Source organism: Protomyctophum parallelum (assembly GCF_964188405.1).
Source record: "Protomyctophum parallelum genome assembly, chromosome: 1".
Classification (NCBI taxonomy): Eukaryota; Metazoa; Chordata; class Actinopteri; order Myctophiformes; family Myctophidae; genus Protomyctophum; species Protomyctophum parallelum.
The window spans coordinates 81,966,819-81,992,946 of record NC_139697.1 but is presented as its reverse complement, the minus strand read 5'-3'; the positions used below and the strand labels follow the sequence as shown (position 1 = coordinate 81,992,946).

At 42.6% G+C, this 26,128-nt stretch overlaps 1 protein-coding gene across 1 annotated transcript in view; it reads left to right on the top strand.

Moving 5' to 3' along the window:
• Window positions 1-593: 593 nt before the first annotated feature.
• The window catches only part of myo7ab (myosin VIIAb), a gene marked incomplete at its 5' end in the record, with an annotated part of 55,442 nt that continues 29,907 nt past the window's right edge, over window positions 594-26,128 (top strand). Inside the window, 25 exons of the mRNA XM_083760124.1 lie at window positions 594-611; window positions 1,458-1,571; window positions 2,021-2,173; window positions 3,864-4,048; window positions 4,274-4,395; window positions 4,992-5,134; window positions 5,744-5,857; window positions 6,379-6,532; window positions 8,595-8,671; window positions 10,041-10,160; window positions 10,276-10,418; window positions 10,667-10,877; window positions 11,013-11,148; window positions 11,989-12,095; window positions 13,059-13,196; window positions 13,808-13,966; window positions 14,530-14,622; window positions 15,469-15,563; window positions 16,384-16,468; window positions 20,531-20,749; window positions 21,122-21,439; window positions 22,112-22,315; window positions 22,901-23,077; window positions 25,078-25,167; window positions 25,353-25,480. Of these exons, the coding sequence (XP_083616250.1) occupies window positions 594-611; window positions 1,458-1,571; window positions 2,021-2,173; window positions 3,864-4,048; window positions 4,274-4,395; window positions 4,992-5,134; window positions 5,744-5,857; window positions 6,379-6,532; window positions 8,595-8,671; window positions 10,041-10,160; window positions 10,276-10,418; window positions 10,667-10,877; window positions 11,013-11,148; window positions 11,989-12,095; window positions 13,059-13,196; window positions 13,808-13,966; window positions 14,530-14,622; window positions 15,469-15,563; window positions 16,384-16,468; window positions 20,531-20,749; window positions 21,122-21,439; window positions 22,112-22,315; window positions 22,901-23,077; window positions 25,078-25,167; window positions 25,353-25,480 (3,503 nt within the window). The remainder of the gene's footprint in view (window positions 612-1,457; window positions 1,572-2,020; window positions 2,174-3,863; window positions 4,049-4,273; window positions 4,396-4,991; window positions 5,135-5,743; window positions 5,858-6,378; window positions 6,533-8,594; window positions 8,672-10,040; window positions 10,161-10,275; window positions 10,419-10,666; window positions 10,878-11,012; window positions 11,149-11,988; window positions 12,096-13,058; window positions 13,197-13,807; window positions 13,967-14,529; window positions 14,623-15,468; window positions 15,564-16,383; window positions 16,469-20,530; window positions 20,750-21,121; window positions 21,440-22,111; window positions 22,316-22,900; window positions 23,078-25,077; window positions 25,168-25,352; window positions 25,481-26,128) is intronic.

Here is a 26,128-nt window from a genome sequence, read left to right as displayed (position 1 = left end):
TGCTTTTTACAAATAAAATAAGCAAATTAAGAACAATTTTGATTTTGATTGTTTACAAAGTTAGTGTGAGGCTACTTTAATGGGAAAGTCAGCGACGAGAAATCACACATCCACTATAACACCCGCTGCCTGGGTGAGAACTGTGAAGAACTTACCTCGTGCTGGTTGTTTGAATAATTAATCCAAGGTTTGTTTGTCTGGACTCTGGAGAATGGAGATCCAACACTATGTCATAATATTATGGACGGTTTAAAGTAAACTTTAAGGAGAGCTGGTCATTGTGCTGCATCATGCATGCAGAGTGAGAAGCTGCTCAGCTCTGCTAATTGATAGGCCTATCTGACCTAGATATTTGCACAACTGACTGGCATGAGGTAATTAGTTATTTCGCAGAACCTGCAATTCCAATAGTAACATAAACATTTGAAAAGGCTTTCACATACTATTAATATTTTTTATAATAAGGTTTGGCGTATCGTTTTGGATATTAATTAATTATTTGGTGGTCTCTAATGTCCTGTTGCTTGTTTTCCAACTCCTCAGGTTCCTCCATGGTGGTCTCTAATGTCCTGGAATCAACCAGACGCTGAACCATGGTCATTCTGCAACAGGTATGAACTGATCCCTAGAATGTTATTGTAATGTTTGTGGGAACAAGCACAAACAAGAAAGACATTATCTTCTCTCTCAAGAAACTAGCCGCTTAACCTTTTTAACACATGTTCACTGCACGTCCTCTCAAATAACCAAGACGTGTGTGGACACGTCTTTTGAGCACAAAGTACCTTTCTGAATGTACCGCTTAACGGGACTTCACGGGACAACAATCTTCCTTATTCTCTCCAAATCTACGGTGCTGTCCGTGGTTTTGATCAGAACAGCAATGTTCTGTCCTAATTTCTGACTTAACACTATTTTTGCAGAGGAACTTTTCAGAATAAAGGCGCTATAGACTGCCAAGCAGATGAGGCAGATTTTACTCTGAAAAGCCCAGCTTTCCATTTCCCCCCCAAAACTGGAGGTGAAATGTTCCATTACTACCATGCGCTAATACGCCTGATCTACGCCTGTCTTTAGATGCGTGAATATTCTAAACAAGATGCTTGATTAACACTGGCGCTAGTTAGCAAAACAACACAAAACGTAATGACCTATTCAAAACACCCTAAGTGCCGATTGTCTACCTAAACTACAAGTACGGCTACAAGTACGGCCACCTCCTCCACACATACAGAAAACTGTATAAGAACATTTTTTTAAGTGAATTTAGTTCTCCTGCGCCAAAGAAAACAAATAATTGGCAGAACCAGCTTTGTTTACATTTGTTTGTGAGCTAAAGTGTGATTTTCCATGAACAACATTTCTAAAATTGTGGCCCCTCCATACAGTTTAATAAACCAGTGTTTTAGTGTGTTTGTGCAGTACTGTACTTACCTTGGACTGTGTCTGACATCCAGGGAGACTATCTCTGGCTGGACCTCAAAACGGGCAGAGAGTTTGAGGTCCCCGTGGGAGCTGTGGTCAAACTGTGTGACTCTGGACAGATCCAGGTGCTGGATGACGAGGGCAAGGTAAGTCCAGAACACAGATGGAATGCAGTGATTCCCCCCCCCCCCCCCCCCTAAAACATGATATCATCCAGTATACTATGATTATACTAGGAGATACTAGAAGTATTTTCAAATAAATGTAGTGGAATAAATGTACAATATTTGGATCCGAGATGTAGTGGAGTAGGCTAAGTAAAAGTATTGGAAATTGGAAATACTCAAGGAAAGTGCAAATACCTCAAATGTGTACTTAGCAAGCATATATAGCTTGTTGCTTAGCCGAAAAAGGACATAAAAGAATTAAGTTAATTTTAAAATACATCCGTGAACGGAAATTGCTGCTTCCTTACTCGGATTTCGGGAGGTGTAGTTCCAGACTCTATAGCTTTCGGAGATTGTGGAATAGTTGTCTGGCTATGCGAGGCTAGTGCTGACTGCTGAGCTGATGGAAGTTTCCTTCCATCATACAGGAGCACTGGATCTCCCCCCAGAATGCCACCAACATCAAGCCCATGCACCCGACCTCCGTCCACGGTGTTGAGGACATGATCCGCCTGGGGGACCTCAACGAAGCCGGCATCCTGCGCAACCTACTCATCCGCTACAATGAGAGAATCATCTATGTTAGTTCCCCACGCTACACCATCCATTACCATTTCAACTAGGGCTGGGACTTTAACTGATTCATTTCGATGACTTAATTACAGAAAAGTTTTAATCTCGCTTAGGTTTTGCACCATGACCTGGCCCAGTGGATGGGAAATTTAGATTTACAAAAACTCACTCATTGATTCACTCGTATACCAAAATCTGTAATTGGGGGGAAAATATGTGATTAAACATGTGATTAATTTTGATCAATTAATTACAAAGCCTCTATTAGAGCTTTAGATTATTTTTTAATCAAGTCTCAGCCCTATAATTACAACACAGATTTTTTTTTAAAGTAAAATCCTCAATGTTAATTTAACTCTGAGAGGGTACAAATGTAATCGCATGGAGTGGAGGATGGATGTATGGATATACAGTATGAACACTGAGGATTTTACTGTGTAGACCTATAGGATGCAGATAAAGTCATACAGCAAAGTGTGCAGTAATAACACTGTATAAGTATCGTGTGAGAGATGATCTGATCTGTAATCAAATACATGGTTTTGCTAGACCCGAATTATTTGATCATTACTTAAGTTCTCTTTGACCTACACTACACGCTTCTTTGCCTTTGGCTTTTTCACTCTACAGTGCTGAGGCAAACTGAAAATAATGATCTGAGACATGCTGTGCCAGTCTTGACACACATCTAAGCTGGCTGAAAGACCACACAGGTCAAAGGGGATTTTATGCAGCAGATATACTGCACTGCATAGCTATTGCTTGGTTGGTTGACACTGCAGTGTGAGAGGCTTATGCCTAAATTACACTTTGTCATGCGAATTAACACATTTTTGTGGAGTGTCATAGTCACGGGATGAAGTATAAAATATAAAGGTGTGCTTACTTGGACATCAAGCTGCCTCACACTATTCTTCCACTCCATAGCCACAGACAATGGACATGTATCCTATAGCTTGGAGGGATGGTGGGTCTGAATGTTGAATTCACAAAAATAACATATTTGTCATAATTGATTGTGGAACTGTCTTCCTTGGCCTGCTGCCATCGTTCAGAAAATAGTATATTAATGCAGCTGTGGACAAGCACAAGCACAAGCACGCGCGCACGCACACACTCACACACACACACACACACACACACACACACACACACACACACACACACACACACACACACACACACACACACACACACACACACACACACACACACACACACACACACCTGGCGCAGATAACCTATAGCTATCAGTCTCTAGGAAAATGGTGCTCTCATTGTTTCCTCCATACTCCCTCTCTCCATATAGACTACTACTGGTGGAAGGGTGAGTATAGAACTCGGCTCGATATCGCTTGGCTGGACAAAGAAAATACTAACGTTGTTTTGTTCAACCGGAATCTAACATTATATATTATTGTTGTTAGCAGCATATTCATTCTTCCTCACGCTTAATGTTTGTTCCAGCTTGTTGGTCTTTGACAATCAATATGAACGAACATGATCATTTTGAACCAACTCTGAAATCAAAATGAAACATCTGATGCTGATTCTTTGCTGTACGTTTTGAGACAAATTCCAAATTGTAATACTGTACATCATAGTTTGATCGTTAGTGAGTCTAATGGGATGCACAGTGTAATCTCTCATACACCAATCTATTAAACTATACAACATTATTTGATCTTTAATCTGCAGACATACACAGGCTCTATCCTGGTGGCTGTCAATCCCTACCAGCTGTTACCCATCTACACAGCAGACCAGATCCGACTCTACACTAATAAGAAGATTGGAGAGTTGCCGCCGCACATATTTGCCATAGCAGACAATTGCTACTTCAACATGAAGAGAAATATGAAGGATCAGTGCTGTATTATCAGGTAATGTTTAATAGGTAATATGTTTGTCCTCCATTGTTTGTGTGTCTGTGCAAGCACACTCATTCATGTCATTGCTGTCGGACAGAAACCTCTTATCAGCTACTTTTTCAATTTGAATCCTGAAAAGTAACAGTTTTGTGAGGTTTCCACCCGACAGAGACAGAGCTATTATGCATGTGTGGAGAGCCCTACAGTAGGTGTATCTATGACTGTTCTGTGTGACAGTGGTGAGTCTGGAGCCGGGAAGACTGAAAGCACCAAACTAATCCTCCAGTTCCTGGCAGCCATCAGTGGACAACACTCCTGGATAGAACAGCAAGTCCTGGAAGCCAACCCCATCCTGGAAGGTCAGACCAATACACCACACTACATTCTTTAGCCACGGGATGTTTGTGTGAACACAAACATTGGCCTGTGATTGGCTGATCACCCCATAGTGATGTTGATGTTGATGTTGATTTGATTGGCTGAGCAATGTACATATTGTAGATAAAAGTAAAGGCAGAAAAGTGAAGATGCCAAAAGTGATTGGCCGGAATGACTTTTGTGATTATTGGCTGAGCACGGAATTTGATGTATGATTGATGATGTATGACGAGTGTGATTATTATAATCACACGAGTGTGATTATTTTGTACACGACAAAGCATGACCGTAGAATAAGGTTCTGTATGCATCTGTCTAAATGTTTTTGAGATATTGAGCTACAAACTTTTAACATTATATAGGCTCTAGGGCTAAGCAAATACGTAAGTTTTGTCAGTTCCAGCCGATAAGTTTATGGTCTTGATGTAGCTGGCGCCATGTGTCAAAAGCTGATGTCAAATAAGACACGCTTTGTAAATTTGAAACATACTGTACCTGGACTTTCTAACTAGATCTGTCTACACCAACGCGCTTCCCATTATTTTACGCTATCCCATTTTTTTTCTCATTCAACCAGCATTTGGCAATGCCAAGACCATTCGTAATGACAACTCCAGTCGCTTTGGCAAGTACATTGACATCCACTTCAACAAGCGCGGGGCAATCGAAGGAGCCAAGATAGAACAGTACCTGTTGGAGAAGTCTCGAGTCTGTCGCCAGGTAATACTGTAGCTTATACCGTGCTACAGTATGTGCACTCTCACAGAGATTGTGTCACTTTCAGCATAGCAATTTGGAATACTGTTCAAGTCAAATGAATAAGAGTACAACAACATGTTCATAACAATAGTATAGGTATAGGGTGTGTCAAGTTATGATGATGACAAGTATCACAATCCCAGACCAGACATCTGTTTGAATAAAATGTAGGTAATGGTTTATTAAGACTGTGGTTCCCAAACCTTTTAGCCTGTGACCCAAAAGAGAGATTAGATGTTTGCCTGGGAACCAAACTACTGAAAATAGCAGATCTACAAGCTCATAATTGTGTTGTTGATTATGTTGATTGGCTATTTTCATTTCACTACTTCTTAAATATTTATTTGAATTTATGGAATTCCTTAGATTTTGTTATTAATTCTTGAAGAGCTTTTTTCTGAAATATTTTGAAATAATAATTAAAAATCTAATGTAGGAAACAAAAACTAAGGGGACCCATAATAATGTGTCTGCGAGTCACAAATGGGTCCCGACCCACTGTTTTGGAAACAGTGTATTAAGAGACATGTAACTCTATTCATCTTTTTATGACTTATTTAAATTGCTCAGGCTCCAGATGAGAGGAACTACCATATATTCTATTGCATGCTGAAGGGGATGGTCCCAGAGCTGAAGACCAAGCTGTGCCTGGGGCTGGCCACGGACTACTCCTACCTCACTATGGTGTGTGTGTGTGCGTGTGCGTGTGTGTGTGCGTGTGCGTGTGCGTGTGCATGCGCACTGTGTAGCTCAATAGATCGTTTCTTTTTGTGTAACCATCTGGAATGGAACACTGGGTTTGATTGTTTCTCAGGGAATGCCCCCGTGGCCAAGGAAGATATTAGACTTATGGAATTCAGGCAGGTCTACTTTACTGATGGATTGATTTTTGATTGAAAACTTTATTAACAGTTTGTAAAATAAGCACAGTTCAATACAAGGTCTGCTAAAATAATTAAAAAACCCAAGAAAGCACTAAGGCTTGTTTCCATTGGGGTCCTCCAATGGAATCCTATAGTAATTATGTGGTAGTGCAATAGTGCATCTGTGTGTACGGCATGTGTACAATATTGTGTGTGTGTGTGTGTGTGTGTGTGTGTGTGTGTGTGTGTGTGTGTGTGTGTGTGTGTGTGTGTGTGTGTGTGTGTGTGTGTGTGTGTGTGTGTGTGTGTGTGTGTGTGTGTGTGTGTGTGTGTGTCAATCAGGGTGACTGTACACAGTGTGATGGCCGGGATGATCTGAGTGACTACTCCAGCATCCAGTCTGCCATGAAGGTCCTCATGTTCACTGAGATAGAAAACTGGGAAATATCCAAGCTTCTGGCAGCCATTTTGCACATGGGCAACCTCTGCTTTGAGGGTGAGTCAAAGGTTACCCAAATAAATCATACACACTTTTTATTTAAATTCAAATTTAGTTCATAAGATTATTATGTCACTTTAACCACTTCCAACCCGTGTCCATGTTTTGGACATGTCCTTCCGTACTGTCGATTCCATTTTTTCCTTTTTTATAAAGAATGAGCCAGATGTGGCCCAGGCCGTAGCGTAACGGTCTGGGCACCGGACTGGTAATCCAGTCGCAGTGTGCCGCGGGTTCGACTCCCGGACCCGACACGGCCTTTACTGCATGTCATCCCCCCATCTCTCTCCCGTTTCCTGTCAGCCTACTGTCTGTCCCTTCAAAAATCAATAAAAGGCGTAAGCCGCAAAAAAAAAAAGAATGAGCCAGATGCTATGGCTATTTGGGGGTCCTTGGCATGGACAAATGTTGGGCCTGTACAGTTCAGAGAAAAACATTTTAAACTTCTGATTAGGATGAAATAGTTGATACAGCCAGCCAAGAGACTTATTTACTCAACCATACCTATTTATTTTTATTTTTGAGGAGCCGTTTTTAAAGAAGTGTTTCATTACAAAATGTTTCTTTCTTTTTTGTGTGTGTGAAGAAAAGTGAAGAAAAATGATAAGTAGCTTGCAGAGTTAGTTCAGTACTATATAGAGATTTCATGCTATGCTCATGGGCGCATACATGCGTATTACAATGGTACTACATATGTTCATTCGTTATGCCATTCGCTGACGTGGCAGTCAGCTGACCAATTGCCGGGTTATTTAAGCTCACCTCAGTCTCAGTTCTGTCATCCTCCTGCTGTTATTTGTCCCTGGACTTGTTACGGTGCGTGTCAAAGTAGAACCCCAAATGCAGGCAACACAGGCAGAGTACTTCGCAAGAGTTTAATGAAGACAAAACTGAAGCAGGCAGGACAAAAACCATAAATCCATAGGGAGGTCAAAAGGTAAACAAAAGAGTAAATGTATCAAAGTCCAAAAAACACACAGAGGATCAAACCTGAGGAACACTCGGGAAAGATGTACTGAAAAGCAGGAGTCCGGAAAACACACTAACAAATGGTTATACTCTAGCAAAGCATGAGCAGAATCAGTCCAGTCTTATGGGTGGAGGCTGATAGGGAAAGTTGGCACAGGTGAGTAGTGAGAAGTGAACAAATGGGCTGATGAGGCAGTTGGAGACAGGTGTGTGTAGAAGCAAAGGGAGGGGGGAGTGGCCAAAGTGGAAAGATGGACAGGCAGGGAGCCAGACCATAACAGGACTGTTGGTATGAGCACCACCAGTTGGCTCTGCTATTTGTTTGTTCCCCATAGGGGGTTGTTATTGTAAATCTACTGTATCTCCCTGCTCTTAATGTTTTATGATGGTGTTTAATTGTGCTGAGCAGGGAAAAAAGGCAGCAGAGCCGAATGACAAGATAATATATTATATGCATATTTGTATTCATTCTTAATAAATATTGGTTCAATCTATTTGTGAGTTATCTGACTGAACTAATTTGGACAAATGTTGGAATCATATTATATCATATTTGCCCAGTTAATGATTGCCCAGGGCAAACAATGAACTGTTAGTGATGATGGTGGTGATGTTGATTGCAGTTATGGTGATAGTAAAAAATATATAGGTAAGGGAGCAACAGTACAATATATGACTGACGATATATGATTCTGTGGTACTGATGTGATATGCAGCACTGACAAGTACAGTTCACACAAATAATAATAATAACACGAATATCAGGAACCCAAATTAGGGAAATGCATGATTATCCAGAGCACATGATTGTGTAAACAGGTCTGTGGAGCCAAAAGGCTCCATGGAAAGCTCCATGGAGGCCTGATCAAAGTCCCTTAATAAACTGGCAATTATTGATGGTAGCTAGTATGAATCCTTTACAAAGCTAATACGATGAGGTGTTTGTGAAAGAATAATGTCAAAGTGGTTGATTTTGTTCTGTTGCTTGGTTATTTGTGGGGTTCAGTATTACAAGGTATCACATACTGATACAGTCCTGTCTGTCATGAATACATTTGATGCAAATGGCCATACTGTTCTCACTCTTCAGCTCGCACGTATTCCCACCTGGATGCCTGTGTGGTGATCAGATCCCCTGACCTGGCAGCTGCAGCTTCTCTCCTGGAGGTGGGGGCTCAATCTAATATATGTTCATGTAATGTGTGTGTGTTTGTGGAAAAATGAAGGTCTCTCTGCAGTTCTTAACCTTAGAACACTAAACATACATTTTGTCACTAAACTCTGGTATATTTTACCCAATGTAAAATATTCCATAAGAAAATGTAAATATATTGAAGTAGAGTAATTCATGGCAATGTGAGGTAGTCTACTCTTCTTTAATATTGCATCTAGAGTTTTCACAGAAAATAAATAAATAAATAGATGTCATGGGGCCATAGACTGTAAAAAATATGGACAAAGCGTTCCCCGGGTCTAACATGAACGTAAAATGAAGCCTGAAATCCCTTGCATGTAAATCGCCATCTTTCTAGATCCGTTTGGACCAGCTGGCCATTGGCTGGCTCCGTTTGGGTCCAGCTGGCCATTGGCTGCCCAGACAACGAGGCGGGACTTCCCCCCTTCTTCTCCGTTGGTTTTTATTTTGACTCGAGTGGGAGGAGAAGACTCTTGAGTGGGAGGGGAATCCCGATCATAGACGGTAACGGTAGCCACGCTCCTCAGAACATACGCGACTTTATGGTCATTATTTTAATTAATGGGACCATAATTTTCCAAAAAGAATATTAATTTATGACATTAGAAATGAGACTTTAAACTAGTGACCGGAAGAAGAAAGTATTCATGACCATGTTTATTAAGGTAATACAGTCTAGGTGAAGTTGGGCCAAAATACATGGGCCTCTATGGAGCTATGGGGCTTTTTGGGTCCAGTCCAGCGCCACAACAGGCCATTATATGAATTATATGAACTACCGATTTCAAATGAGGCTTCACGAAATATCTGGCTGACTGCCCCCCTGCATGGGGCCCTATCATAGGGGGGCAAAATCATTGAAAAACTTGGGTATCATTTTAAAAATATTCATAAAAATAAATAAATAATGGAGCTGGGAACATCTAATTTCCTTGGTGAAATCCACCTGAACCTGCCTGTAGAAACAAATAGGGATGTGGGCAGAGAAACAAACCTACCTTCTATGATGTCACTAAGCATCATGAAGGTATACTGAAAGACTCGCCCAACTCAGACAGCAGCAACATTATGGAAATTCCAAAAATATAATTGTCCGGTTGAAAATCACCCGTGTTTAGTGTTCTAGGGTTAAATTATTTATATACCATCTGTATCCCCTTTCTGGCACACACAGTTTTCTTTCCCACCAAATCTATGCATGGTTCCACGCCATGTGGCATGCTGTCTCGCACAACGCTTTGCCGTTGTGGCACGCTAAGTATAAGTGGCGCATTGGCGCTTTTGTTGGCATTTTGTTGTGTTTTCATAATTTCCTATTATTTTGTTTGTTTGTTGTTGTAGGTGGAGCCCAGAGATGTAATGGTATGTCTGACCAAGCGCACCCTGATCACACGAGGAGAGAGCGTCTCCACTCCTCTGAGCGTCAGACAGGGCTTCGATGTCCGGGACGCCTTCGTTAAGGTGACAGACCTTTGGCGCCTACAGCAACACAACGTCATATCTGACCTCCCAGGGCGGGTCACAGACAGGATTTGTCTCGGGTTCTTATCCACTTTCACTTGAATCTCATCCATAGGGGATATACGGCAGGCTGTTTGTTTGGATCGTGGAGAAGATCAATGCGGCCATATACAGACCGCCGTCCTGCGAGAGCAGTGTGATACGACAGTCTATTGGCCTGCTGGACATCTTTGGCTTTGAGAACTTCACTGTCAACAGGTCAGTACTGACTGTTGTGAATTTTGAATGGATGTGGAAAGGCAGGGAGTTATTTGATGTCAGTCCGCTGGGGCAGTGCTGTGTGCAAATGTATCATTTAAAAATGAATTAACTTCTTAAGTGACATATCTCCAGAACAGATCTCCAAAATACCTTCTTTGGTTATTTTGGTAATAGCCACATTGTAAGGTATTTAGTGAACTGTACAGTTTTGCTCATGCCATTGTTCCGTCTGACTCTCTGCAAAGTTTTGAACAACTGTGCATCAACTTTGCCAACGAGAACCTGCAGCAGTTCTTTGTGCGTCACGTCTTCAAGCTGGAACAGGAGGAGTACAACCTGGAGGACATCAACTGGCAGCACATTGAATTCACTGACAACCAAGAAGCTCTGGACATGATCGCCAACAAACCTATGAACATCATATCCCTCATTGATGAGGAGAGCAAGTTCCCTAAGGTACCATTCAGCGGGAGATCCACTCAAAACCACTGACTCCCAACATCAGCAAAAAAACACATTTCCATTTATTATTTAAGTTTGCAGTAGATTAATGATGTCAGCGTTTGTCCATTCTTTGTTTGTTGTTGCCAGGGAACGGATACCACCATGTTATACAAGCTCAACTCCCAGCACAAGCTCAACACCAACTACATCCCGCCCAAGCATAACTATGAGACCCAGTTTGGTATCCAACACTTTGCTGGGGTGGTGCACTATGAGGCCAGAGGTACCATTTCCCTTTAGTATGTTGTTGCATTATAGCAGTGGTTCCCAATCTTTTTAGCCCGTGACCCAAAAGAGAAATTAGACGTTTTCCTGGGACCCAAACTAGTGAAAATAACAGATCTAATTTCACTACTATCTTAAACATTTGTTTTCTAATTTATGGACATTATTCAATTTGGTATTTATTCATGAAAACTTTAACTTTTTTTGGGAATGTAGGAATGAAATGAAAATAAAAATGAAATGAAATGAAATGAAATGAAATGAAATGAAATGAAATGAAAAAATATATATAAATGAATAAACATCCATCACCTATTTGAATATATTAATGAATTATGAATACACAGTATGAAGTTTTTCAGGAATGGTTGTATGGATAATGTTTGGATAATGACGTAAGAACTATATTGAACAAAAAGTCTGAAATAGCAACCACGGCCTAGGCCTGACCCAATCACAATGGAGACGAACTCCCCATTACAATTAGAACTGCAGATCACTCCCAATCTTCCGCCGTAATCTGAAGGCTCACTTGCCCCCGACGACCCTGCATGCTTATGCAGAGCCTAGTAGCCTACTATGTCATTTAGATAGCATGTTAGATAGTCAGTTGTAGACCTGGCATCCTAGTAGCTTTAATGTACAGATTATTGTTATAATTTTATACAGTTTAGACTGATGATAGGTTCTTGGTTTACTCCTAGACATTTGATGTATTACCTCATGTTTTCCTTGCTTAATGTTTGTAAATCGCTCTGTGGTGTCGGCTATATGCCTAAATTGTAAGGCAAACAAATGTATAATGTGATCAATTCTTCTGTTTCCCCTGTGTGTCCAGGCTTCCTGGAGAAGAACAGAGACAGTCTCCACACCGACATCATCCAGCTGGTGCATTCCTCAAAGAACAGGTTCATTAAACAGATCTTCCAGGCTGATGTTGCTATGGTGAGAACGAGTCTACTGGGAACTTCACGTTTTCACAGTTCACTATGAGATCTCTGTTTCAGTAGTGAAACTGAGAAAGATAACGTTCAAAAGTAATGGTTAAGTAAGTACCCTTGGGCTCCTGTTTCTGTAGCTTGAGGCAGCGGTACATCCCCTAGCCATGTGTACACCGTACTACTGGTAATTTTGTGACTGGTGGCTTTAACATCCCATTAGCTTCTATGGCAGGGAAGCTAATCTCTGAACATGGGATCAGGTTTACTAACAGCGCTTCCCAATACTCTCACTCTCCTCTCTTCTTCTCATAATGCCTTCAGTTTCTGTGTGGCTATCAGCAGCCCAGCACCACTGCTTCTTCCAAGGTAAACCATCAGGCTTATAGAAATGTATGATCTAGCTGTCACTGTCCATCCCTGTGTGTGCTTTACTTCACTGTTTGCTTCATCTTAAACCGTCCTGCACCTTTGCTCCTCAGCGCCGATTAGATATATGTTGTATTAGCAGAATAGGACAGCAATTACTTAGGGGAAACTATTTGTATTCAATGTTTTAAATCTTTTTGTGTTGACTTTATAAGTTGTGTTGCTGTTGTGTTTCATTAACGGTAATAATTATATATTTAGCGTACTGTATTTGCTTACCTGTATCTTAACATCTGTAAAGTGAGAAGGACATTGTTTATCTTTAAGACTACAAAACTGCACATCTATAAGACCAAATTATGACACCATGGTCAGAAAATGAAGTTGTGATGTTATACGACATCCACAAGACAAGAAAACACCTTGAACCTTGTTGACATGAAAACCTACCCCTGTTGTCTGCTGTCTGAGCAGTACGTACTGTATGTGCACGTAATAACATACTGTATGGTGTGTGTGTGTGTGTGCGTGCGTGCGGGGGTGTGTGTGTGTGTGTGCTCGCACGTGTGTGCATGCACATGCGTACGTGTGCTTGTTTCAGGGTGTTGAGACTAGAAAGCGTTCCCCTACTCTGAGCAGCCAGTTCAAACGCTCCCTGGAGATGCTGATGAGAACGCTCAGTGTGTGTCAGCCGTTCTTCGTCCGCTGCATAAAACCAAACGAGTTCAAGAAACCCATGGTGAGTGGCGTGCATGCGTGAGTGCGTGCGTGCGTGCGTGCATGCATGCACACACACGTGTGTGTGTACAGTATGTGCGGAGAGTAGCTCTGTAGCTTATATTAGCAAAACACCATTATAGTGTGCTACAGCACACACAATATCCTTTACCACTTAAAATTAGAAACAGAATAACACTAAGCCAATGAAAATTACTTAGTTTAATGCACAGTGTTCAAAGTATGCATTTGTAAACTGTAACCCAGAGAGTGTACTGTACAAATGGAATCGTCAGAGTTAAATAACACTGATGATTTGACTGTGCAATGCATCTGTGTTCGGCAAATATATATGGGTGAAGAAGCGAGGGTCAGGCCTGGGCCGTGGCTCAGCGGTCCAGGCACCTTGGCCGGTAGTCCGAGTCTGGCAGTGTGCCGCGGGTTCGACTCCCGATCCCGACGGCCTTTACTGCATGTCACTCCCACATCTCTCTCCCCATTTACTCTCAGCCTACTGTCTGTCCCTCTATAAAAAATATAAAATAAAGGCAAAAGCCGCAAAAAACATTTAAAAAAAAGAAGCGAGGGTCAAACTGGTGACCTTCCTGTGTGTGTGTGTGTCTCTCTCTCTAGTTGTTTGACAGGGAGCTGTGTGTGCGTCAGCTGCGTTACTCTGGCATGATGGAGACCATCAGGATACGGCGTGCAGGATATCCCATCCGCTACACGTTCGCCGAGTTTGTCGACCGCTACCGCGTCTTCGTGCCTGGTGTGGCTCCCGCCCACATACAGGCAAGCAACATGATGATGCAGCCATTCCAAATACATTCTCGGACAGTGGTTTTCAACCCTTTTCATATCAAGGCCCATTAGTTACTCAGCATTTGAGCCGCGGACCACCATTTCACCATCCTCTCAGACCCAACCCCTAGAATATTTTGTTGTCGTTGGATAAAATTTTGTCCAGAATTCTATGCTGTATTGATGTTGGTACCATAGGAGAGACAAGGCAAACGTTGATCACAATAACAATATTCTACATTCTCTAATTGTGTAGACTTGGAACCGAAATGGAACCGTAAGGGTCCATTTGGTTTCATTTTACTCTCTCAAGAGTTAAAGATCCAATATAGGACCATTTGGTTACCAACTCTCCATCATTTTGCTGAGGTGAAAACCACTGTTCTAGGAACATCACACATTGTACATTTTGGATCATTCTTGTTACTTGTTGTGTTTGATTCTTCTTCTTGTACCAGGAGGATCTTAGAGGTACTTGTTGTGTTTGATTCTTCTTCTTGTACCAGGAGGATCTTAGAGGTACTTGTTGTGTTTGATTGTTCTTCTTGTACCAGGAGGATCTTAGAGGTTCTTGTCAGCAGATAGTCCTGGCCAGGCTGGGGAAACATGATGACTGGCAGATTGGCAAGACCAAGATTTTCCTCAAGGTTGGTTTTCTTGATCAACGTGAACACACCAAAGGAAAGTTTATTTGTATATATTTTTATTTCATACACTAAAGCAATTCAATCTGCTTTATATAAGGCATAAAAAAAATCATTTCAAGATAAATACATACTTTTTCTACTCTGTTAAGGTGCACGCATATGAGCACTTGAGCAGTACATGATTTTTCATGCAGTAAATTGCTTTTGTGTTTCCAAAACTATGTTGAGGTCCCAAGACCCTGCAGGTTTCCCACATATGGTGACCAGATCCAAACTGTTCATTTGAAGGACAGAAGTATCACTTGTGTGGGACAAGTGGGGTGGGATGGGGTTAGCAACGTACAGTATTACTTAAGTTGCAATTAAATGGCTTAATGTCATATTTGACCATATAGGCCTAATATTGCCTATCAATGTTATTAAACCCATCTGGCGTCTCACATTTTGTTTGGTCATGAGTGGTATGGCAGACTTAGTTGGTACTGTGGCCTAGCCCTAGGGGATATTTCTCTTTCTTATTTTAACAGGCTTAAAAACACATCTTGCAGGAAAAGTGACAATGAGAGAGCTTTACAACAGAAAGCCAACTATTAGAGGACTAACTATTAGGGCATTTGATTCAAATGCCCTAATAGTTAGTCCCCTAATAGTTGGAGGAGATGGAGGTGAACTGTGAACAGAGCTTATAGCAAGACTTCTACTTTGTCTTAACGATGGTGTCGCTCACCAAAAATCTACAAGTGATCTTGTGTGTGTTTGTAGACCTGGTGTTTCATCATGCGACAGAGTGTACATTGAGAGTGTTGACGTGACATGCCGTGTACCTGTACCTGTATCTGTTGTCAGGATCACCATGACATGCAGCTGGAGATGGAGAGGGACAAGGCCATCACTGACAAGGTCATCCTCATACAGAAGGCAGTACGAGGACTCAGGGAGAGGTGAGGGACAGACAAACCAAACACAAAGAGGTATACTGGGCTTCTCAGTGGTGTAAAGTAACTAAGTACATTCACATAAGTACTGTACTTAAGTACAATTTTGACATATTTGTACTTTACTTGAGTATTTCCAATACTTACTTATTTCTACTCCACTACATCTCAGAGTCAAATATTGTACTTTTACTCCACTACATTTATTTGAGAACTTTAGTTACTAGTTACAGTACTTTGATTATTATTATTACAAAACATACATGTACCACTTCAACGCTATATACTTTTCGGTCATTTAAAAATAGCCAATCTATAAGCTCACAATGCGTCGCGACTCGCGATGTAATGTATTGTGATCTTGTAGATCTGCTATTTAAAAAATATTTTCATACAAACTTGAAATGAGACATTCTGCATAGTGAGTACTTTCTACTTTTAGTACTTTAAGCACATTTTGAATTCTGGACTTTTACTTGTAATGGAGTATAGGTCTACATTACAGTATTGATACTTAAGTAAAATAATTGAGTACTTTTTACACCACTGGTGCTTTTCCTAGTCTGTCTGCAGTTACCTTTCAATCAAAGTAGACGCAATCATAGTTACAGTACTGACACAAATGAATAGAAATTCAGAAATTCAGTTGAATGCTCTTTGAATTTTGAAATTATGATCAGACAGTAGCTCACAACACTTACACTGTACTAATTGCTAAGTACTTACTTAACTTAAATACTGTTACTCCATTTAAACCAGTGATTTGTTACACTACTCCGGAGTTACACTGTGTCTGTGTGTGTGTGTCTCACCTACTGCTGTCCAGGACGCACTACCTCCGACTAAAGAGGGCTGTGATACTCATTCAGAACACATGGAGGGGTTATCGATGCAGGAAGAACTACCACACCGTAAGTTTTTAGCTTCCTTTCTTTCAATCATTTTATTTTTCATTTTTGTACAAACTGATACATGACTCACATATACATACAGACTAACCGACATTGACATACCTACATACATTATACACACATACGTCCATACATCATCTTCTTCTTACTACTTATATGATTATTCATGTGGTCTTAGAAATCATAAAGCCTTTGTTCTTAACATGAATAGTTCCTTAATTTGCCAAACCTCTTGATAATATTTCTGCGTATTCTACTCCCATGTATTCCACAACTGGGCCCCAAACCAAGAAGAATCCATCCATGTCTCCTTGGAGAACATGTGTGAGCCGTTCTAGTGGGAGCCAACTCGATACAGATGGAACAACATCCCCAATCCAACATTGTAGTATTGACAACCTAGCACAGTACCATAGTATATTCAGGATTCTCTTAAAGGTATATTCAGTGATTTCACTTAATTCAAATATCACTTATTTTTTTGTTTTGTTGTGATAATCCTCCCTACTATAGAGTGTGCTGGCCATATAAGGAGTTCCTCCCTGTCCCCAGTTAACCCCTGGGGGTCAAAAAACCTTAGGTTTCGTTTTTGACTCTCTATCCTGATTGGACGAAAGGCTGGGTCCCACAGCCAAAAACGAAACCTAAGGTTTTTTGAGTGAAATCACTGAATATACCTTTAAATCTATTAAATTCAGGTGTCGTTGGGTGTAAGCCCAAGATACATTGTAGGGGATCTAGTTCGATCCTTAGCCCTGTTATAGTAGAAATGTAGTTCTTCACTTCCTCCCAATTTTTTTGGATTACTGGACAGCGCCACATTAGGTGCACATACTGTATGTGCCCACGTTTTCTTTACATTTCTGACATGTACCAGAGCAGTCTTTATCATATTTGCTCCTTTGATATGGAGTAGTTTGTAGTTTATGTATAATCTTGAATTGGATTTCCTGAGGCTTGTAGTTGCAACATATCTTTTTACTATTTAACATATTTTTTTTCCATTGATGGTCATTAATTGTAATTTGTAAGTCTCGTTCCCACGACTGCCTGCTGATGTTGGTATTAACGTTCTTTATGGTAATCAATTTTTGATATATATAACTTGTTTTTTTCTTCTTCAGCCGGCAGACCTGGTGAACAAGTCTCTCAATCTGCTCTGGTCCATGTCCTTCTTTATACTGGGGTATAGAATTTAGATAACTTCGAATTTGTAAATACCTAAAAACAATTATCCGGGTTAGCCCATATTGTTCCTGTAGTTGTCCAAAAGACTTCAAGGTACCATGCTGGTATAGATCATTTATCACCTGAATTCCTACTGTATGCCATTCCTTGAACCCAGGGTCATTACAAGAGGGGATCAAATTGGGGTTGTTAACAATCGGTGCATAGAAAGAATATTTCTTTGACATTGAGAATGCCCTCTTTATGTTATTCCATGTATTCAGGGTGTTGTTCACAATAAAATTTGCCCCAATACCTGGTAACAATTTAGCATCAGTTATGAATGGTAGATTTGGTAGCACTATAGAGTTAAAACCCTGTGGTACAAGATCCAACCATGTTGAGTTGGGGTCTTGTTCCACCCATTCTGCCAAATTGTTCACTACTGTTGCCCATTGATAATATTGAAAGTTAGGGACTGCTAATCCTCCCTTTTCCACTGGGAGCTGGAGCTTTTCCAATTTCATTCTTGGGCGTTTATTTCTCCAAATAAATGCTGACATGGCCCTATTTACATCTTTGAAAAGACTGTTGGGTATGACGTTGGGTATCATTTGCATAGGGTATAAAATTCTAGGGAGTATATTCATTTTGATAATGGAGATACGTCCCAAGAAGGATATTGGAAGCTCCATCCATCTGGTTAGGTCCAATTTAATCTGTTTAATAACGGGGGTCAAGTTTGTCTTCACTAAATCCTCCTAGTGGTAAGGAATATATATCCCCAAATATTTGAAGCCTTTATCAGTCAGATTGATCGGAGATACTATATTATTTGGGTCTCTTGTTCCCAGTGGTAGGGCTATGGATTTGCTCCCTTAGTTTTTAGCTTCCTGGTCCGTTAAAAGTCCTCCACCGCAAACCTCGCCACATTGGTTTCATGTTACATTGGAAACACATTATTTGTATACAGTGAAAACAATGGAGTTATGTCATGGTCAAAGAAAATACACTCTTCTGATTGGCTGGCGTCAGGTGGTCAGGTAGAAATTTTGAAATTTACAGCTAATGTTTAGCATGTGAACCAATTGTCTATATCAGGGGTCCTCAACTAGAAATGATGAAGGTCCACAAATATTTATTTGAATAAGACAGAGGTCCGGTCCCATGCGCAGCGTCCTCTACAGAAATGCTATCTAAGGGGGTGGGGTAAGTGCTATGGGCCATGATGGAGTCTGAAAAGGTGGGTTTTCAGACTACGGCGGAAGATTGGGAGTGATGCTGCAGTTCTGACTGCAATGGGAAGTGCATTCCACAGTTTTGGAGCCAGAAGGGAGAAGAGTTTGGGATGTGTGGAGCGTTGTCCCGGGCGTTGTAGGGTTCGATCATACTTGCAAGATATGGAGGAGCCATACCTTTGGTTGCTTTGAATGCCAGCATCAGAGTTTTGTATTCTGTGCGGGCAGCGACCGGGAGCCAGTGGAGGGAACGGAGCAGGGGGGAGACATGTGAGAATTTTGGCTGGTTGAAGACCAAGCGAGCTGCGGCATTTTGGATCAGCTGGAGAGGCTTAAGTGCACATGCTGGTAGGCCAGTAAGGAGGGAGTTACAATAGTCGAGTTTTGACAAGACTGTTGTCTGGATTAGGAGCTGGGCTGATTCCTGGGTGAGAAACGGTCTATATACAAATCAGATCCCCTTCCACCCAACCAATAATGGGGTGCAGAGTGCAGGCCCGGAGTGGAACTCCAAATCAGGCCGGGAGTTATACGCCCTGGCAGGCCACACCAGAATTTTGGGGGCCCTTGGGGGACATTTTGGGGGCCTTTGCAGAAATTTCACATGAGAAATGTACCATCGGATGTTATTTATATTATTAACTTCTTCCCGCCATTAACATAAGACACACAATGTAGTTGTGCTGCAGCAACACTACTTTTACTTATGCCTATCACTCGTTTTTATGGAGCATAGGCCGTCGACTACAGTTCGCCAGTATGAAAAAAGCCCATAACATCATGGAAGACACCAGCCACCCCGCAAATACCCTGTTCAAACTACTCCCCTCCAAAAAACGCTACCAGAGCATCAAATCTCGTACCACCCGTCTCAGTAACAGTTTTTACCCCCAGGCAGTCAGGCTGCTGAACAGCTGACCTTGAACTGTATTGCACTTCACTTCACTTGCACTTTTCTTTTCCTGTTTTTTTGTCTTTTCTGGCACTATAGATGTTTGTTTATGTCCTGTGTATGTAAGACGGAGAGTGCTCTGAGCAAAATAAATTTCATTGTATGTATACTCTGTATCTATACAAATGACAAATACACCTGAACCTGAAGCCAGAGTCCTCTATCCTGGGCCTTCCTTTCCAGCTGTTTCCATGTCAGTCCACACTGTTTGATGTCGGTCTCAAGGTCCCTGCGCCAGGTGTTCTTCGGCCTCCCTCTCTTTCTTTTACCTTGTGGGTTCCATGTAAGGACTTGTCTTGTGATGCTGGTATTGGGCTTCCGGAGTGTGTGGCCTATCCATCCCCACCTTCTTCTCTTTATCTCCTCTTCCACTGGTGGTAGACTCGCTCTCTGCCAGAGGTCGTTATTGCAGCAACACTGCCTGAATTGAATTGAAATTGACTGTGGCTGGCCTGGCCTGAGCTTAGGAGAGATTTGTCCGTCAGTTGAGTACCCCTGGTCTATATCTTTCCTGGCTTCGAAATGTGATTTTATTTTCAGGATTCAAAATCAAAAGTAGCAAAAATGTTACATGCTCAAACTTGTGGATCTGCTACTTTTGATGCTTTTGTGTGACACTGTAGTATGATCAAGTAGGGCATTCATTTATGAAATAACTGAATATGGAGATACAGTAGGAGGTTTCCTCTCCCTCTCCTCTCTTAGATGCGGCTGGGCTTCTTGCGGCTCCAGGCCCTCGTCAGGTCGAGGAAGCTGTACAAGAGGTACCAGTTGGCCCGGCTGCGGGTCTCTCTCATCCAGGCCTGTTGCCGTGGTTTCCTCGGGCGCCAGGCGTTCCGGCGACGTCGCCGCGCCGTGCTGTCCATCCAGGCCTACACCCGAGGCATGATCGCCAGGCGTCAGTGCCAGAGGCTCAGGGCAGAGGTATATAAACTCATTATAACACTCTTTGTATTTTCGTCGCTGTCAGGTGAAAAAAAGTTCAGGCGAGAATATTTATATTTTCAAAAACGCTTTCGCCTTTATTTTATTATTATTTTTATAGACGGATAGGTATACAGTAGACTGACAGGAAATGACTCCTATCTCTCTCTTTCTCTCTCTCTATCTAACTCCCATCACACCTCCCTGACTCCTATCTCTCTCTTTCTCTCTCTCTATCTAACTCCCATCACACCTCCCTGACTCCTATCTCTCTCTTCCTCTCTCTCTATCTAACTCCCATCACACCTCCGTGACTCCTTGCATTTCTCTGCGCCCTGCCTGCTGCACCCGTCCGTCCCCAACAAACAACAGCGTCAGCGGCGCGTGGAGGCGGAGCTGCAGCGCCTGGAAGAGGAGGAGCAGCTGAGGAACCAGATGACGGCGCGGCGGGCCAAGGCCGAGGCCGAGCGGAAGCACCAGGAGCGCCTGGTGCAGCTGGCCCTGCAGCGGGAGGAGAGGGAGAGGGAGGAGAGGCAGGAGACACAGAGGAAGAGGGAGCTGCTGGAGCAGATGGAGCGCGAGAAGGAGCAGCCTGTGAACCACTCGGACATGGTGGACCGCATGTTCGGCTTCCTGGGGACCGCGGGGCCTCTGCCCAACAAGGAGGGACAAGCCCCCGCCGGGTTTGAGGTGAGGGACTGTCTGGGGGAGGTGCTGAAGTGGGGCTTGCGGTTACGGTTAGGTTAGTATAGTATAGGGTTTGAGGTAGGTGTAATGGAATCTGTGGGACATATGCTCAAAAGACAATTCATAATAATGAATAATGAGGCAACACAATAATTCAGAGTTATGGAGTATAAGGATTTTACTTGAGTAAGAAGACAGACTTACACGACCTGTGCATGGAAACCCCAGTCTGGCTCCCCAGAGTAACAAGAAGCGACAGCTTTTATAGCTCTCTCCCACACAGACAACCCCCAACATATAGCCTCAAGGCATTCACCAAATGGGACAGTGACGTCATAAAACAAACAGCACCGAAACAGCACCAAACTGTAACTTGGAGTATTATAAATGTTTATCTCAAAATTTCCACGACATTAGGTTGTCGTTTGTCGGACCAATGACTCTGAACTAAGTACTGCACCCGTGAGGTGGTGCCCCCTTTTGCTTTAAACATTTTACCCATTCTACAAATGCCTATAAATCAGTATTTCTCAAACGTGTTTAGTGCCAAGGACCCCCAAATTGATATATCTCTGCAGTCGGAAAGAAGATTTGAACTGATTTGAACTTATTTTGAAGATTCTTTCTTATTATTGGACTGTCTGTACCATTATTTACTATTTTGTGGCCAATCAGGACCTGGAGATTGCACGTGAGGAGACGGAGGAGGAAGTGACGAACGAGGCTCGGCCTTTGCCTGAGGAGGAAGACGAGGATCTCTCAGAGTACACCTTCTCCAAGTTTGCTGCCACCTACTTCCAGGGCGTGTCCACGTGCACCTACATCAGAAGACCCCTGAAACAGCCCCTGCTCTTCCACGAAGACGAGGGAGACCAGCTTGTGAGTTTGAGTTCAAGGCCGACTGTTGGACCCTTGAACCTTAGTCTGAAACCTTCCTTATCCAGAGCCTCCAACAGTAGACATGGATGAACCTTAGTCTGAAACCTCCCTTATCCAGAGCCTCCAACAGTAGACACGGATGAACCTTAGTCTGAAACCTTCCTTATCCAGAGCCTCCAACAGTAGACACGGATGTAAAATCACAGCGATATCTATTGGAGGCATCGTAACTCATTAACGCCTGAGGCCGATTCCACTTGTCTTTGTCAAACCTATGTTATTGCTATATCAGTGGTTCATGTCAAAATGTCATGTATTTGGCCGCGGACACCCATCTGAAAATAGTCCAGGGAGGGACCCCCAGAAGCAAAAATATATAGGCCTATACTGTATATTCAAAGATTTGCATACATTTTTAAGATAAAAAAAAGCAGATCTACAAGCTTGTAAATTTGCTATTTTTGAATAACCAAGGTATAAAATAATGGCCAAAGTGACACAGATGCTTTCCAGGTCAAAATGGGATTCATAAAAGGGTTTTCAGATTCATCCTCTCCATTCCTGCACCTCTCCCCCAACCTCCAGGCGGCATTGGCCGTGTGGATCACAGTGCTGAGGTTCATGGGTGACCTTCCAGAGCCCAAGTATGAGGTGGCCATCACTGACGGCAGCGAGAAGATCCCCGTCATGACCAAGATCTACGAAACTCTGGGCAAGAGGACCTACAAGAGAGAGCTGCAAGAGCTGCAGGTCGACGCAGAGGTGAGAGACGAGGGAGAGGAGCTCAGCTAAAGGAAAGGGAGTGAATGTAATTCTAGAGCAGTGGTTCTCAACTTGTGTAGATGACAATTAAGTAACAATTTACAATTTACAATTTAGGCATTTAGCAGACGCTCTTAATCCAGAGCGACTTACAATAATCAAGAACAAAAGCATGGGAATACATCACAAAAGCATTTATCATAAGAACATGCGTAAGCTAAGAAAGTAACAGTGGAATATCTATATTATGAGACTATACATAAACTATATATATATACTACTATGCTATACATATGTACTATGGCGTGCTATGATTATATACAATGCAATTATAGTGCCGTCTACATAACATGCTATAAGTCTGTATCAGATGCTATCTAAGTCTACAGAAATGCTATCTAAGGGGGTAGGGTAAGTGCTATGGGCCATGATGGAGTCTAAAAAGGTGGGTTTTCAGACTACGGCGGAAGATTGGGAGTGATGCTGCAGTTCTGACTGCAATGGGAAGTGCATTCCACAGTTTTGGAGCCAGAAGGGAGAAGAGTTTGGGACGTGTGGAGCGTTGTCCCGGCGTTTTTAGTGAGGGTACTTCCAGCTTCCCTGCGTTGGCTGATCTGAGTGTGCGGGAGGGTTTGTAGGGTTCAATCATACTTGCAAGATATGGGGGAGCCATACCTTTGGTTGCCTTGAATGCCAGCATCAGAGTTTTGTATTCTGTGCGGGCAGCGACCGGGAGCCAGTGGAGGGAGCGGAGCAGGGGGGAGACATGTGAGAATTTTGGCTGGTTGAAGACCAAGCGAGCTGCGGCATTTTGGATCAGCTGGAGAGGATTAAGTGCACATGCTGGTCGGCCAGTAAGGAGGGAGTTACAATAGTCGAGTTTTGACAAGACTGTTGTCTGGATTAGGAGCTGGGCTGATTCCTGGGTGAGGAACGGTCTAATTCGTCGTATATTATAGAGTGTGAACCTACAGGATCGAGTGACAGCTGTGATGTGAGCTTTTAAGTTTGAACGAGAGCTGACTGTCCAGGACAACACCGAGGTTCCTGGCTGTTTGGACAGACGTTACCAGGGCGTTGTCTACGGAGATAGTTAGCTCCCGCATAGGGCAGGACTTAGCTGGGAAGAAGAGAAGCTCAGTCTTGTCTGGGTTCAGCTTGAGGTGATTGGAGGACATCCACTGTGAGATGTCAGCCAGGCATGCAGTGATGCGCTCTTCCACCTGAGTGGCAGAGGGGGGGAAGGATAGAAACAGTTGTGTGTCATCGGCGTAGCAGTAACAATTTAAGGACTTTTAAAGGGATTGTGACATTAAAAAAAAGGTTTTGGAATTGTTCTTGTTTTTTTTAGGTTTTCTAATCTCAATTGCACCCAAAAAACATGAACTTTTAACATTCAGTAGATTTTCTGTGATCTGGGGTTTTCTGGCTCAAACAGGTGCTCTGATTTGCCGGCAGTAAGTGACATCACTTACTGCAAATCCCATATATGTCAATGGGATTTGCCATGCAGATGTTTCACTATGTTGCCTGTTTTCATTGTAGCTCAAAAGGCCCAAAAAACCCCAAAGAAAACTTCAGACCACAGAAAATCCACTGAATGTTCAGGTTTTTGGGGTGTAATTGAGGTCATAAAACCTAAAAGAAAAAAGAAAAAGAAATGAAAATGAATGTCATAAAACCTTTAAGACATTCTTTATACCTAAAAACTAAATGAAATAAAAAGAGCATTCAGTGCACCAAAATAATCAACAAGCTATAATATAAAAACTGGTAAAACATTGGCCAAAATTGTTTTGTCAAAATAAATTGAATGCCTCAACTCCTACATTCCAAGTGCTTATCGGGATTCAAAATTCAAATATGATTATTTTTGGTGGTCACGCCCAGGAATAGGTTGAGAAGCAGGCACAGCTCGTTGAAAGAGTTATTCTCTTTGTGTTTGTCTCACTTCAAATTGGGACGATGACACAGTCACTGTGATTGTATCTGTCTTACAGAACACCTCCACAGACAACCAGAAGAGGAACAGTGTCAGACACAAGTTAGTGTCCCTCACCCTCAAGAGGAAGTCCAAGATCGCGGAGGAGGTGAGACTCTCTTCACCGTCTTAAAATCTTCTTCCGTACAATGATTAGACATTCAAATCTTGCTGAGCATTTCAATGGTACTAGTATTTCCAATTTTCAGTGCTTTTACTTCTACTCCACTACATCTTCAGAGGCAAACATAATACATTACCCAAAAAAGTGCATAATTTCTCCACCATGCTTAGGTCACTAGACGGCTGACCGAGGTGGACTACGGTCTTCAGGGGAACAGCATGCTGGAGGACCGGCCCACCTCCAACCTGGAGAAGCTCCATTTCATCATCGGCAACGGCATCCTAAGACCTGCCCTCAGGTGATCTATGCCCGAGCCCCGTACCGAGGCATCCTAAGACCTGCCCTCAGGTGATCTATGCCCGAGCCCCGTACCGAGGCATACTAAGACCTGCCCTCAGGTGATCTATGCCCGAGCCCCGTACAGAGGCATCCTAAGACCTGCCCTCAGGTGATCTATGCCCGAGCCCCGTACCGAGGCATCCTAAGACCTGCCCTCAGGTGATCTATGCCCGAGCCCCGTACCGAGGCAACGGCATCCTAAGACCTGCCCTCAGGTGATCTATGCCCGAGCCCCGTACCGAGGCATCCTAAGACCTGCCCTCAGGTGATCTATGCCCGAGCCCCGTACCGAGGCATCCTAAGACCTGCCCTCAGGTGATCTATGCCCGAGCCCCGTACCGAGGCAGTGTTGGTTTCCTAGACCAAAACAGGGGTTCTCAACCTGGGGGTCGCAACCCCTCGGGGCGCCAAATTATTATTATTATTTTAAACTGAATGGCTGGAAAATGGAAATTAAGAGTTTACATAGTACACGTAGTACATGCATACACGTTCCTTAATGATTATATCTGGTTTCATTATTTATTTATGATGTATTTTCTCTATTATTAAGGTTATTGTAGCTGCCAATTTGTATTGGCCGCTACATGAAACTTGCCTCCTCCAA